Consider the following 14,195-nt stretch of genomic DNA (forward strand, 5'->3'; position numbering starts at 1 on the left):
TTTTTTTTATTAAATTATTTTTGTTTAAAAAAACGTAGAATGTTATTTTTGTTATAAAAAACCTAATAATTTACAATAATATTATATTTATTTCAAAATAATCTCTTGGTATAATGGAAACAGTGTCCACATATCATACAACAGCCAGACTGGTATAGAGCATATAATGACCACTTTCTTTGAATAATATTTCACAAAATGAATTGTTAAGTAAAAAAATATTTAACTTCATACGAAAGATACAAATATTTGTAATCAAATAAAAAGGTTTTATGAATTAAAAAAAAGACAAAGATCACTAAAAAAATTCCAATTATCTAAATGGTCGATAAATCGTATACCTGATTATGGGTTAACTTTAGATGAACACAAGTTAGTAAAAGAGAATTTTCGTAATTATTTTCATTGCGTACCTTCAAGGCTAAGTGATACAAAAGTGGGTAGACAGTAAGTCAGAAGCCGAAGCTGACGTTGTGTCCCACATTCCTAGCGGCGGAGGCGCAGCGCGGAGAGTTAGGTCCAGTCACACGAAGCCAGTTAGAAACCTGAAATAAAACAATGGATATGTAATGGCCGCCATGTATGGAAAATCTTATTAAATATAAAATACCCGTAGTTAATAGATTTGCGAGATCGATCTTACTATCCTTTTTTTTATATTACAAGTTGGCAAACGAGCAAGCTGCCACATGAATTCGCCGAAATGGCGAAGCGACCGCTGCCCATAGACTGCAATTGCATATTCGTTGCCTACCCTCAATCGATGAAGGAAGAGACGCACAAAAAGAGAATATTTAACCTTCTTATGCATTTCCTCCATCAAATCCACATCCCCTTCCCATCCTTTCCTTATAAGAAAAGGGCGGGAAGGGGAAGAGGAGTAAACTGAGTCCTCCGACAATACACTCATCAGACTGTAGTTGGAATTACTTCCACTTGACGCCTGTCTTCTGTGAGGTCGTGGTATTTCACTGAGCGAGGAGAATTCGTGCAACAGATGTTATTGCTGACGTCTGACCACTGTTCATTCTTAGATCGATTATTGGTTTAGTGACATTGTTAGAGATTCATTTGTAATTATCCAATTTCAAGCCGAAGACTAAATATTATGACCATAAAATTAGTATATTTCAAAATATTTCCAGTTAAATACTTTATCATCATCAGGTCACTATATGTCTCCCGCTAAGGGGCTTGGAGTCTCCCCTAAGTAAGTGGTGACTAGGACATAGTCAACCACAGCCAAGTGCGGGTTGACTTCATACATATCTTTGAATATCTTCTCAGAAATGTGCAACATCACGATGTTTTCCTTCATCGTAAAAAACCTATTTTATTAATATTATTGTACATAATTTCACTTTAAAATCTGTAAAATTAAAAGATAATGGCCGCCATGTATTTAATTTAACATTGCTTTGTTTACATAATAATTTAATTTAAAAGGGTGTTAACATACCTGCAGTGACAATGACCTGGTGTCATCCCCACGCTGCTTGCCGGGTGTGCTGCAGGCGGGGGTGGTGGTGGGGGAGCAGGGGGTTGGTGTTGAGGGTGCGGGGGAGGAGGGGGGGCGAGGACTTCCCGCCAGAGACAATGAAGTACAAGACACATTACAACACTCTCCTGACTGCACCCATCTGAAACAAGCAGTATAATATTTAAGCACTGATCTCGATAAATCAGTTATTACCTTATTTCTTTTATCATCCCCTTTGAAAATCAATTATTTTTCCACGCCCCCCCATTTTTTATACACCCCTAAAACTTAAAAAACAACAATTTCATTTATTTAATTAATTTAGTTAATCGGTTCTGATGTTTAAACTTACGTTCTAAACTAGAATTCTTTACCAGTGAGTTAAAATAATTTCTGGTGCAACGTAATTAATGTAAAATTGCTCTAATTTTTTAACTATCATCGATCATGTTCCTTTATCAAAAACTTGTTACAACTCCATTGTGTACTGTGTGAGGGATATCTTACGAAATCTATGTTAAGTATATTAAGTTTTTATAACATCATACAAGGTAGAAATATAAACTAATTATTCGTTAATATGTAGTTTGTGGGTTTTAATTTGAGTGAAATTTAAAATACTATATAAAGTAAATGAAATTACAAATTATACATCGCCCCTTTAACTCACATCAACGGCTCCCATTTTTTCTGGGACCCTTAACGCCCCCCCATTATTGTCGCCACGCGTTATCGCCCACTTTGAGAAACACTGCTATAAATGATCAGGTCACTGTTTAGAAATGACAGCTTTTTCATCGTTCCAACTTAAACGCAACTAATGAATCCTCATCACCGTTATCAACTGTGACCTTCAACGCTTAAAAAGCGAAAACTAAATAGTCACAAAAACCAGCAAAGAATGGCTGACTTAATAGTTTAAAACAGATCAGTAACTGTTGGTTTCTGAGATAAAAATCTCTACATAGAATATATCATCATCCCTGTCATTATATTTGACAAAATACAGATAAAAATATTTTTTTTTCTCAGAAACCTATGGATTTGCAGATTCTTTAGACACTTTTCTATCTCTATCTCAGACTCACTTTTGTCTCTCTTGCGTCGTGTAGAGGGCGACAGTGTGCCTCCAGCGATGTACGTTGGGGAACTCTTCTTCTGACACCTCCACCTCCGCAAGTGCATCATACACTAAGCGGTCCATCTTTGTTGGCTCTTCGCTGCAAAAAAAAAATTATTTACAATTCTCAACATATACTAGACTATATATAACTAGCTTTAACCCGCGACTCTGTCCGCGTGGAATAAAAAAAATGCACCCAAGATAAAAAAGTTCCGATGTCCGTCTCCTAGTTCTAAGCTACCTGTCCACCAATTTTCAGTCAAATCGATTCAGCCGTTCTTGAGTTATAAATAGTGTAACTAACACAACTTTCTTTTATATATATAGATAAGTTAAAGATATTAACCCATATATAAAAGGTTCTACGAGTGCTCTATCGCTGGCGTCCTCCATCATGGAGTTCTCTTCATCTTCGGAGTGGTCGGAGGCTGTGTGGTACACCTCCTCATTGTCAGACCGACATGATGCCACTGAATCGTCGTCTGATATCTGGTAGACATATGAGACTGTTTATTAATCCAACGAAAAAATCATGAATTTAAAAAAAAAACTGAAAAATGTATACAACTTTAGCTATTAAATTTACATAATTATTAAGCATAGCTAAAATAATTAAAATAAAACAACTCTAGTCCCATAATAAGATTATAATGTGAAAGTAAAATGTTAAAGTTAGTATTTTGGTAATCGGATCAAGATATGTCAGTTGTAGTATAATACCTCGGCTTCAACGACTTGACACTTGGTGACATCAACAGTGTAGTGCGAGGTGTCGCCGGCGGGAGAGTTGTGAGCTGAGCTGGCAGCTTCACCTCGCTGAGCCTTCCCGTCTCCTGTAACACCACCTTACCACTACATACTATCTATGTCACCACTGACAATGTACCTAGTGTGTCAACAGACTACATTTACACCGACAAGGTTATCTGAATCGGTAAATAACGAATTAAATTAAGACAGCACACTAGCGCCCCCCTCTCAAAGTTAAAAAATGTCACAAAATTTTTGTGATGTAGCTATCAAGTAATTTTTTTTGTATTTTTTTATGTCTAAGTATTCTTACAGAATATGCTTTAAATCTGTAATTAGAGCATTCAAAGACAATTTTTTAAAATTTTATTGTATACTAGCTTTTACCCGCGACTTCGTCCGCGCGGATTAAAAAAAATGCACACAAGATAAAAAAGTTCCTATGTCCGTCTCTTAGTTCTAAGCTACCTCCCCATCAATTTTCAGCTAAATCAGTTCAACCGATCTTGAGTTATAAATAGTGTAACTAACACGACTTTCTTATATATATACCAAAGTATTTGGAATCCATTAGGTGTTGACCTTAACTTCTTTCTACAAAAATTGTCTAAGATTACTTAAAAGATCATGTAATAAATTTTCCTGTTTTTACTATATAAAAAGGAAAATCTGAATCCACTTACCAATATCCTGATCGAACATCAACCTCCGTATAAAACTTTCACTCTTCGGACTCGAAGACAATGTGGATCTGTTCTTCCTGAACGAGGCGTTCTTCTTACTATTCCTTTCAAACACTTCTATGTTCCAGTCGCACCTGCACTTGCTCGCCTGAGACCAGATCTCCGAGCACTCGGTCTCCGAGACCGCAGGCCCTTTGGTCTCATCTGTCTCCGTCAATTCCTCACATATAAAACTAGACAAACATCTCACATGTTCATTTATAACATGTGATATTTTAACACGACTTCTGAAGGAAAATGTTTTTCTCTCATCATCAGAACTGAATATATCATCATTAGGACAACGAAGTTTCACCAGAAATTCAACTAAAGAGTTGACATCGTCTAATTCCTTAGTTTTCTGTTTTAATTTAAACACAACTAACTGTGCAAGTCGTGAATGTAACAGAGAGAAATTAATAGTTTTAAATCTCTCATCGTTCATATATGTATATGTTGTATGTTGTAGATGTTTAGCTTCAGATTTTAACGAATCACTTGCAACTTCTGGTTCCGCTGTTAGAGAGAAGACAAGTGCATCTGCTATCCTTTTAGCGAACACTTGACAAGTCCTCTCTATACATAGTAATTGATTGACAGTATTAACTGGTGGGTTTATATCTCCATTTATCCCCTTTAAAGTCGGTTGTCGACAAAGTCTTTGTCTTATTGGATCTGTTCTTTTCCAATATGGCGACCGGTCTGTTATCGTACAACTTCTCATCGCAGCGCATAGATCTGATATTGGACTTAAGGGTTCTTTAACTGGACTCTGAGTGGTATTTAGGCTTATCGTTGATAGAGATAGTTCATCTGGCGTATGTTGGTACTGAGCACAACTATCATTATAAACTATAGAACAGGCGATTTCGTATTTGCTTTTTAAATAATTTTCTAATAAAGTGAGTCCCTCTTTAGTTCTCAGATCAGTAAAAGTATCAAGAAAAGGCCAGTACTCTTTCCAGTTCACTTTCATTTCTTCCGCTAGATTCCTGTTAATATAATACGTAAATATTTTTATACAAAATTAAAAAATAAACTAATTCATAAAGAAAAAAAATTAAATAATTATTAAACTATTAAAAAAGTATAAACAAAATTAAAAAATTAAATTTGTTTCTTTCATTAATATAGTTATTTTTAATATAAACCAATATAAGTTGATCCATTTGCAGGAACATATTTTAAATTACCAAAGATCATTATTATCTGGTCTGACCTGCCAACAGTCTCCAGACCCTTGGTCATCTCGGCAAGCCTGAAGCCAGCTCGTGGTGGAGTCTTCCATCTACGTCTGAAGGATTCTGCATCACGTGAAGCCATCGGACCGGCGAAGGCGCGGATCTCGTACCGGGGACATAGCGGATCATTGTTGATTTCCTGGACAAAGTTAATCTTACTAATGGATGGATGGATGTTTGTTTGAAGATATTTCCGGAACATCTCAACAGATCTTGATGAAATTTGACAGAGACGTAGAACATAGTCTGGAAGAACACATAGGCCACTTATTATGTTTTTTTTTAATTCCGCACAGACGGAGTCGCATGCGATAGCTAGTATTATAATAAATGATAAAATGCTTTGTTAAACGATTTAGATTGTGGCAATAACATCAGAGTTACTCAAAGTATGCTCCGCAGAACCCTGGGGCTTCAAAATGGGTACTAATAATAATTAATATAAAATAATATATAAAAATAGTGCAAATATACCTTTATATATATAAAAAAGTTGAAACAGTTCTGTACGAGAGCCACGAGAAAAGAATTACAAACAAATCTGTGTTAGATTCTTTTAGGGACTAGAAAAATCTAACCTAGAATTTAGAGTTTCGTTGAAATTTTCTTATTTCCAAAAAGGATTCCATTGTCAAAAAAGTTTGTCACTGTCATAGATTTAATTTAGCACTTTTTTAGTTACCAACTGGTCACTGTATCAGGTATTTTTCGATCTCTATCATCTTCAACCTGCCCTTATCCCTATGGAGGGTCGGCACAGTATATACTACTTCTCCATACATCTTCTTTTACACAATTTCATATCCTCTTTCACACAATCCATCCATACTTTCTTTAGCCTTCCTATACCTTTAAAGCCTCGATTTTCAATCTCTCTCTATCATCATCAACCTGCCCTTATCCCTATGTAGAGTCGGCACAGTATATACTACTTCCTCCATACATCTCTATCAGCCGTCATATCTGAATTTACCCCCTTCTTACGCACATCCTCTTTCACACAATCCATCCATACTTTCTTTCTCTACTTTTTTTATCTTTTTTTTTTAATTTTCGTCCTTTTAGGACATATCTCCTCTACCATTAAAGCCTTGATTTTCGATCTCTCTAATCTTATTCAATGAACTCACATGCTGCAAGCCAGGTGAGAATGGTCGGCCGATGGTGGGCTCTCTGCTGCCATCCTCCGCATGAAGTACAGGCACATAGTACCGCTCCCGCAGCATCCCGCGGATATTGCTCGCTACCTCTGCCGGCATTGATGATGCGCGTGCGCATACTATCTGGAATATTGAGAGATACATATGTAAAGGATGGCGGCGATGCAGCAAAATGTAACACTGGGATTTCAACATGGGTGCGCACAGTACGTTCGACGGACGACATTCGACTGCATAGTGCCGTCCACCCTCCAAAATCACTTAATTTTTTGTATTTAAAAACTACTAACTATTTTTACATCTACCTTGATAATACTTAGTAGGTTACAGATAACAAATAGTAGTATTTCAATTAATGTAGAATATAAGACTCTAATATAAAGAAATTAAACAAAATTAAATGGTATAAATCAGTAAGGTTAAATTACAGAAATATTAAGACGGCTTTTAAATTCTATCGTCAACAACATAGTATTTTTAAATAATATTGAATAAAGACTAAGTCATTTTGTACACATTAACAAGGCTATCTGAACCGGTGGGCATAAGTTAAACTAAATTATAACAGCTCACTAGCGTCCTCCTGACACTAGATTCTCTTTGTACTAAACCTGTCATGTCATATTTCTTTTTGTCATTTTATATGTCTAAGTAGGACAGAACCAACCGCGATGGTAGCGCCTCTCTCACCAGTTTAGATATAAAATTGTTCAATTTATGTCAGTAAAAAAAAAAAATCTTTAATTGTGGAGATTTATTTCTATTCCTAAGTAAAAAACGCTACCTCTGATATCACTTTAGTATAAAATAAATGGTCTATGGCCCACAAAGTACTAGAATGGTAGCCACGATAGACCGATGATCTAGTCAACGTTGCGGGAATATCCTGGATGCGGGTTGTACAGGACCAAACATTGTGGCGATTTTTGGGGGAGGCCTATGCCCAGCAGTGGGCGTTAAGAGGCTGAATGGATGGATGGATGGAATTGGATACTAATGTTGTGATTTTCCGTGCTTCGGAGTTAGCATTTAGCGTTTAGTATTTACAAAACAATAATTCATTTAAATTAATTATTATCACTAATCAGTTGTGAGTTTGTCAAATGATAAGATAGGACAACGTCAATGTTGTTTTGGAATATTATATTAGGAACGGAAGTACTGTTGAGGGTAGTCTCAAAAAAGGTTTAATAAGGAAGCATGAGCTCATGCTTCCTGCACATGGCAGTCTCTTTCCATCCGTCATCACAGAACATCTGACAGTTAGTTTATTTACGAGCTGTTTTTTTATATTATTGCGAGGATTATTTAGAAGTAGAGTTAAAGTCGGTATTCCGCCGTTAGATTATATATCTTAAAATACTTTTAGAATTTCATTATACTAACATCTTTAGGTTGTTCGCCGTATTTATTGACAGCATTCAAATTGCACTGCGGGAATGAAGTTAACACATCGACCACCGCCTCGGCACCAAACTTGGCCGCAAAGTGCAGAGGTGTCTCGTTCATCGCTTTATCCGGAGTGTTCAAGTATCGGTCCACAAGGATCGTTGAGAACTCCTACAAACATAAAATAATTAATATCTAGATAAGATAATGTTAATTATAGTAATATCTAAGAATTTAGGTAAATAACATTAATTTTATTTATAAAAATCTGGCTAAAAAGGCAATTTTATATAGAAAAACATAACAAGAAGCCAAAGAAATCTTACAAAGATTTAAATAATAATAACCGTAAAACAATTATCATGAGAGGCCAAAGACGATTTTTTGTTTAAAGTAATAAATTATTTTTTGGTTATTTATTCAAATTAACCTAGTTGAAAGTATAATAACTCAAAATAGCTAAATGTAATACAAAGGTAAAGATATTAGGAATGAATTCTAACCTTACAACATTCAGCATCAGCATCCATACCATACAAAGTCTGAACAAAAGCAGGATTACCCACTGTGGTCAGTAACAAGTTGCAGATCTCTGCGTTCATTGCTTTTGCAGCGACATGCAGCGCATTATACCTAGAACCTTCCTGTTAAAAATTTGTGCTGTTATAATAAATTTTTACATATTTAATCCCATCTCCTGCAGTGAAAAAAAATCACGGTAGCATTCAATGTGTTAATACAGTAAACACTATTTTATGGAGTTTATTTTAGGAGAATAATGAAGGATATAAGTTATTGATCAAAGTAGAATCTTTGGAAAGTAAGTACATACAATTTTATTATTGGAAGTCACAGAAACAGTACATCACCGAAAAATATTCCTTTCATCACCTTTTATTACAAAAAGATTGAATGTATCTGAAAAGAAGACTGTATGTGCTAAGGCTTTGTTAAAGTACTAAAACTAACCTGCACAATAGCTGGTGTATTTCCACTGCTGACAAGGTACCTCGGGTTATCCCAGATACGATCGCGTACTGTTGTCGACAGGCCCGCCTCTATCGCTTTGCGTAAGGCCACCATGTCTTGAGGAGATGGTGCCTTAAATGGGTACGGCTTCTCTCCCATAAGTGCTGTAAAAGTCCAACTAGTAATTAAATTTAAAAACCAATAAACCCTGACTGAAATCTTTTGACACTCTACGAGTAATATGTGGAAAGATACCTAACACTTTAAAATCGAAGTTTAGGCTTAAAGTCACATTGAATTGTACAAATAAAACATATGGGGGTATTTTAAAAGCCATTGCTTTTCACTGCAGCGACAACTATTTCAAATTATTATTGTTTATTTTATATTAGAAGGCTATATATTGCTGTAGCTTTTGTTGTGTCAGCTATCAATTTCTCAGTTTAAAAAAGAGTCTTAACAGACAGACAGAAGGACAAGTGATCCTATAAGGTTTCCGTTTTTTCCTTTCGAAGTACGGAACCCTAAAATAGAAAATTTATTTATTTCCAATTCACTAATCAAACAATAAAACCAACATTAATGAATCGATATACTACTATTGTATTTAGACAATACATGATTACAATTCTAATTGAAGAGCTGACCTTGAATCATTCCCTAAGTTAACTACAAATGATATTGGGTGTGACTAACAAATTACTGTCTAGGTGACTTTTATGATACCAGACAGTTAATTAATTAGACACACCTGTGACCTAGAGGATAGGCAGATATAGCAGTTTTTCTTGACACAGTTCAAAACATTTCTATTAGACATGCACGCTAGTTAGATTTGGGTGTTTTTAATACCACTCTACTTTACTATCATCAATTTAATAGACATAATTTTGTCTAATGCAGATTTCCAAATATCTATTTTTCGAACCCTCCATTACAACTTTACTAGTTTAGGTGAACACTTTGTTACTATATGTACTTTAACTGTGAGCCCTCAACTTTTTTTCCGCCAAGCTTCCGCCACCGCACTATACTGAGGTCTATGAGAATCACTGGTCTAGTGCAACCAAAACAAACACTGAAATTCACGTTCGCTCCATCCCTAAAAATTATTACTAAAATGTCACTCACAATTGTTCCCTTCGTGTGTCTCAGTTGGTTCAGCACCTCTTAATGCAAATGACACTGCATCCTGGTGACTTCTGAACATCTTGAACCTTGCAGATTTATATCTTCTAACCAGCTCCATTGCCTCAGATTTACTTTCATATACATGTAAAGCTTCTGTAAGAGGATGCACAGATGATATTATTATTATCAGATGATATTATTACATACTAGCTTTTACCCGCGACTCCCTCCGCGCGGAATAAAAAATAGGAAAAGGGGTAAAAATTATCCTATGTCCATTTCCTGGTTCTGAGCTACCTGCCCACCAATTTTCAGTCAAATCGATTCATCCATTCTTGAGTTATAAATAGTGTAACTAACATGACTTTCTTTTATATATATAGATTTAAAAAAAACAGTAGCCAGAGATCATAGATCTATGTACTTGTTACTGGACTGTTTCAGGAGTGTGATGTTTTTCACATATATGTACTGTTAAAGAGAAAATCAACACTGTACCGGTTTATCGGCACAACAGTAGAACTACCACTACATCTATCGGACACTTGTTTTTAGGTTACAAAAGTGCGCCATTCACTCTAAAATATTTTAACAAATATTGTCTAAAAGCATGTTTTGTGTATGGATGTCAGATGTATGACTGAAGCAATTTTGATGTGCGGGGTGCTATTGTAATCCTATTTAACTAATATGAACTTCTTTCTTTTCTGGATTTTAAGCACAATTGATGCAAACCTAAATTAAGAATTTATCAACACTAGGGAAATAAAATCCTACTAATATTATTAATACAAAAGTTTAAATGGTTGGATGGATGTTTGTTTAAAGATATCTCTGGAATGTCTCAACAGATCTTAATTAAATTTGGCACAGATATACATAGTCTGGAAGAACATAAAGGATACTTATAATTTTTTTGGGGACATGGACCGAGGCTAGTTATAATTTTTTTTAAATACCGGACATGGACAGAGTTATGGGCAAAAGCTAGTTAGTCATAAAATTGTAACAAACAAACAATAAACCAATTAATATAAAGCTTATATAAGTAGACATTACTTTGAAAATTTTAATTAAACAAAAAAAAACTTGTCTCAAAATTTTAAATGGTTTCTAATGTTTTGTTTGTATATCAATTTACTTGTGGATAGAGAAAGTTTTCTTGACCTACTTTTTAAAGATAAGAATGTACTTGTTATGATAAAAAAATATGACTACTCATTGTTATACCAATTATAGATTTACATATTTAAACAATTACAACAAATTAAAAAAAAATGTAACTGTTATGTAAAAATTTGTTTTTTTAGGGCATTTAGTAGTTACAAACATTGTATACCTTCATCTGGACCTTTTTTAATTTCACAAGGAATATAGACCCCATAATATGTTGTGTGAGACTCATTAGAAGTAGGGCTTTCTGGAGTATTTCGTTTACTCAAATTATCTAGGCGCAACAGTCGACTGAGCAAACTAATTGCTCCATCCTTTTTGTCTGGTGGTGACAGCGATATTTCTTCCTTCATACGTCCAATATCCTTACATCCCGGTATTAATACTGCCTTCGACATTTTGCTCTACCTGAAAATGGTAAACATCCTTTTGTTGTGACGCAAACGAAAAACTAACGCTAAAGTTTATTTTTGTACAGTTCAATACAAACCTATAATGCCTTTAGAATAAAGGTCATGAAGACATATTTGTATTCGTAGCTTCCTACTGAATATTATTTATAATTTTAGCACATGTTTCACGAAAATAAATGAATAAGGTAGTTGAATGTATTTAAACGAAAAAATAAAAGCGTTACAGTTTATAATCGTACGATCAGTGACGTTTCCTTGACGTAGCCTCTTACTGGGTATAGAATATAAAAGCAAACTACAAAGCTTTCAGTCACAGGTAAAAAAACTTTAAAAAATAATCGAAAAACCTTGTCTAAGGAAAAATAAAACATAATGGTGGAATGGAATTACACAAAGAATCTAGACACGATATATTCAATGTATATATATCGAAATGTCTCTTGATTGTAAATAGCACAGACCTTAATGTCGTCATTTCTGTCGTAGTCTATTTGTACCTCTATTTACAAAACCATGGTCCGGAAATGTAGACATTTGTGTTTTTTTATAAGCATAATGGACATCGAAATCAGTGCCGCTTCCTAGCTATTAAAGTGGCGATTTTGTCTGTTTGCAAACTCAGTCCACTTACATGAATATATAAAATGTATTTGAATTATTATTTAAAATCTGACGGACGTTAAAGATATTACTTTATCATTTAATATTAAACATATTGGTTGTAGAATATTATTAAGCTTAGGAAAATAAAACGAAGTAAAATCAATCCAATATTGTCTTTATATCGAGTACAAAACCACTGCTGAAAATATGTAAGGACGACTGGACATAAATCCAGGCAATTTATAATTTCATAAAACAAATGAAACATTACAAGAATGATATTAATTTAATTTAAGATGTAAATGTCTTCCGCTTCTTTTTCTTGTTAACTGTAGGTTTTTGAACATCCTTTGTTATTGTAGAGTTTAATGTATTGTTAACACTATAAGCATACAAACTCTGATTTATCCATTTAAGTTGGTTTAATTCTTCTCTAAGCAACTTCTCTTGTTTCTTAAGTTCAATTCCTGTTTCCTTTAATGGTGTTTCAACTTCCAAACTTATATCTTGATGTTCAGGCCAGAAATTGATTTTTTTGTCAATCAAAATTTCCAATTCTGTAATTTCATCATTGTCTTTCTCCAAAGTCCGTTCTAAACTATGTAATATTACTTTAGGCTTAAAATCCTGTGTATATATAGCTGGGCGGTTAAGAGTAAAGAAAGCATTTGTTATTGATCCTTTATGCATTATTTTTTTTATAGGCTGTCTACTTCTTATATGCCATAAAATTAGTTGTTTGTCATTTGATGCTGACATTAATGTTTCACCATCAAGAGAAACAGATAAACTTGTAATAGCATCTGTATGACATGAAAAAATTAGACTATTTTCTTCAGACATCAGCAATTCTTTATTTCTAATAGGATTTGTAAGGCTAAATTGATAAATATCACCTTTCATAGCCCCTACAAATACATTTAATTCCAACACATCTAATTCAATACTTGATAATGAAATATCAAAAACTAAGTTCAATAACAAATCTCCTGTAGTTAGATCATAAATTTTGCAAGTTCTATCACTAGAAACTGTGTATAAGCGACCTAGTATACCCATTTTACTAATACATAGATCTGTAACAGGTAGGGAATGATCTGAGATTATGTAAACTGGATCATGTTGGCCAGCACGAACCTGGTTGACAAGCTCAACTTCAGGGTGCGTGGCGATTGCAGCCAATGACCACACCATTACCATTCCATCTTCAGCGGCGGACACAAAATATCGACCACAACTTGTAAACTTTATCAAATTCACCTTCTGGTAATGTCGATTTAATATTGTTAATAAATTACCAGACGCAACTTGCCAAAGATAAATCTTCTCATCGATTCCCGCAGCACAGAACGATCCATCTTTCGATATAGAAAAGGCATTAGCTTTACCTGGCAATACGAAACGCATGCCTTGCACAGTTTGATGTGAGTTTAAAGGCCAAACGTGGAGAATGGGTTTAGCTTTTTCAACGGCAACAAGGTAATCATTGCCGATAAATGAAAGTGTCTTTAATTCAGCTGTTCCACCACCTTTATAAGTCATCAGACTTGTGCCATTATGAGGATCCCAAACACAGCATGTCCACATAGTATTATTTGAGTCACTAGTCACCAGTACTTCTAGTAAATTAGACATGTTTTAACGTCTTTTTTACTATGATTAATGAAACTTTAAAAAAATATTATAACACCATGTGCCTATAACAATCAAACCAACTTAGATTGTTGATTTTCAAATTGACATTGGATTTGACTTTTATGATTTTTTTAATTAATATTTTCTGGCCTGGATACTAGTTCTTTTGCTCGTGACTTTTATGAAACTATATGTTTCCAGGATAGGTTTTAGTTGAAATTTGAAATCTGAAAAACTATAGATAAAAATAGTTTTCACAACTTAACTTTTGACGTTAAAACAAATTTCAAACATTTCCGTTATATTCCAAAAGCTTTTTACTTATCTTCAAAAAGTTGTACTCAAAACTAAGATAAAGAATCGTTATATACTTGGTCCTAGACTCAAAAACAAACTCATTTCAAAC

General features: G+C 34.3%; 2 protein-coding genes across 3 annotated transcripts; both read right to left on the minus strand.

The window, feature by feature from the left end:
- Positions 1-340: 340 nt before the first annotated feature.
- Positions 341-11,806, minus strand: LOC106720794 (ankyrin repeat and LEM domain-containing protein 2). Of its 2 annotated transcripts, none has more exons than XM_045683494.1 (14): positions 11,629-11,806; positions 11,305-11,546; positions 9,966-10,118; positions 8,835-8,998; positions 8,369-8,509; positions 7,863-8,036; positions 6,447-6,599; positions 5,295-5,455; positions 4,037-5,067; positions 3,324-3,448; positions 2,950-3,092; positions 2,569-2,700; positions 1,460-1,640; positions 341-545 (listed from the first exon to the last, which is right to left on the minus strand). In XM_045683494.1, the coding sequence occupies exons 2-14, from the start codon at positions 11,534-11,536 to the stop codon at positions 453-455; spliced, it is 2,883 nt and encodes a 960-aa protein (XP_045539450.1). In that variant the 5' UTR covers positions 11,537-11,546; positions 11,629-11,806; the 3' UTR covers positions 341-452. The 2 variants fall into 2 exon arrangements, with proteins under 2 accessions (XP_045539450.1, XP_045539451.1); XM_045683495.1 differs by having other exon boundaries at positions 342-545; positions 3,324-3,436.
- A 526-nt stretch (positions 11,807-12,332) lies between these two features.
- LOC106720830 (WD repeat-containing protein 18) lies at positions 12,333-13,895 on the minus strand. The gene has a single exon (XM_014515626.2). The coding sequence runs from the start codon at positions 13,787-13,789 to the stop codon at positions 12,446-12,448; it is 1,344 nt and encodes a 447-aa protein (XP_014371112.2). The 5' UTR covers positions 13,790-13,895; the 3' UTR covers positions 12,333-12,445.
- Between the last annotated feature and the right edge of the window lie 300 nt (positions 13,896-14,195).

Source organism: Papilio machaon, chromosome 22, assembly GCF_912999745.1.
Source record: "Papilio machaon chromosome 22, ilPapMach1.1, whole genome shotgun sequence".
Lineage (NCBI taxonomy): Eukaryota > Metazoa > Arthropoda > Insecta > Lepidoptera > Papilionidae > Papilio > Papilio machaon.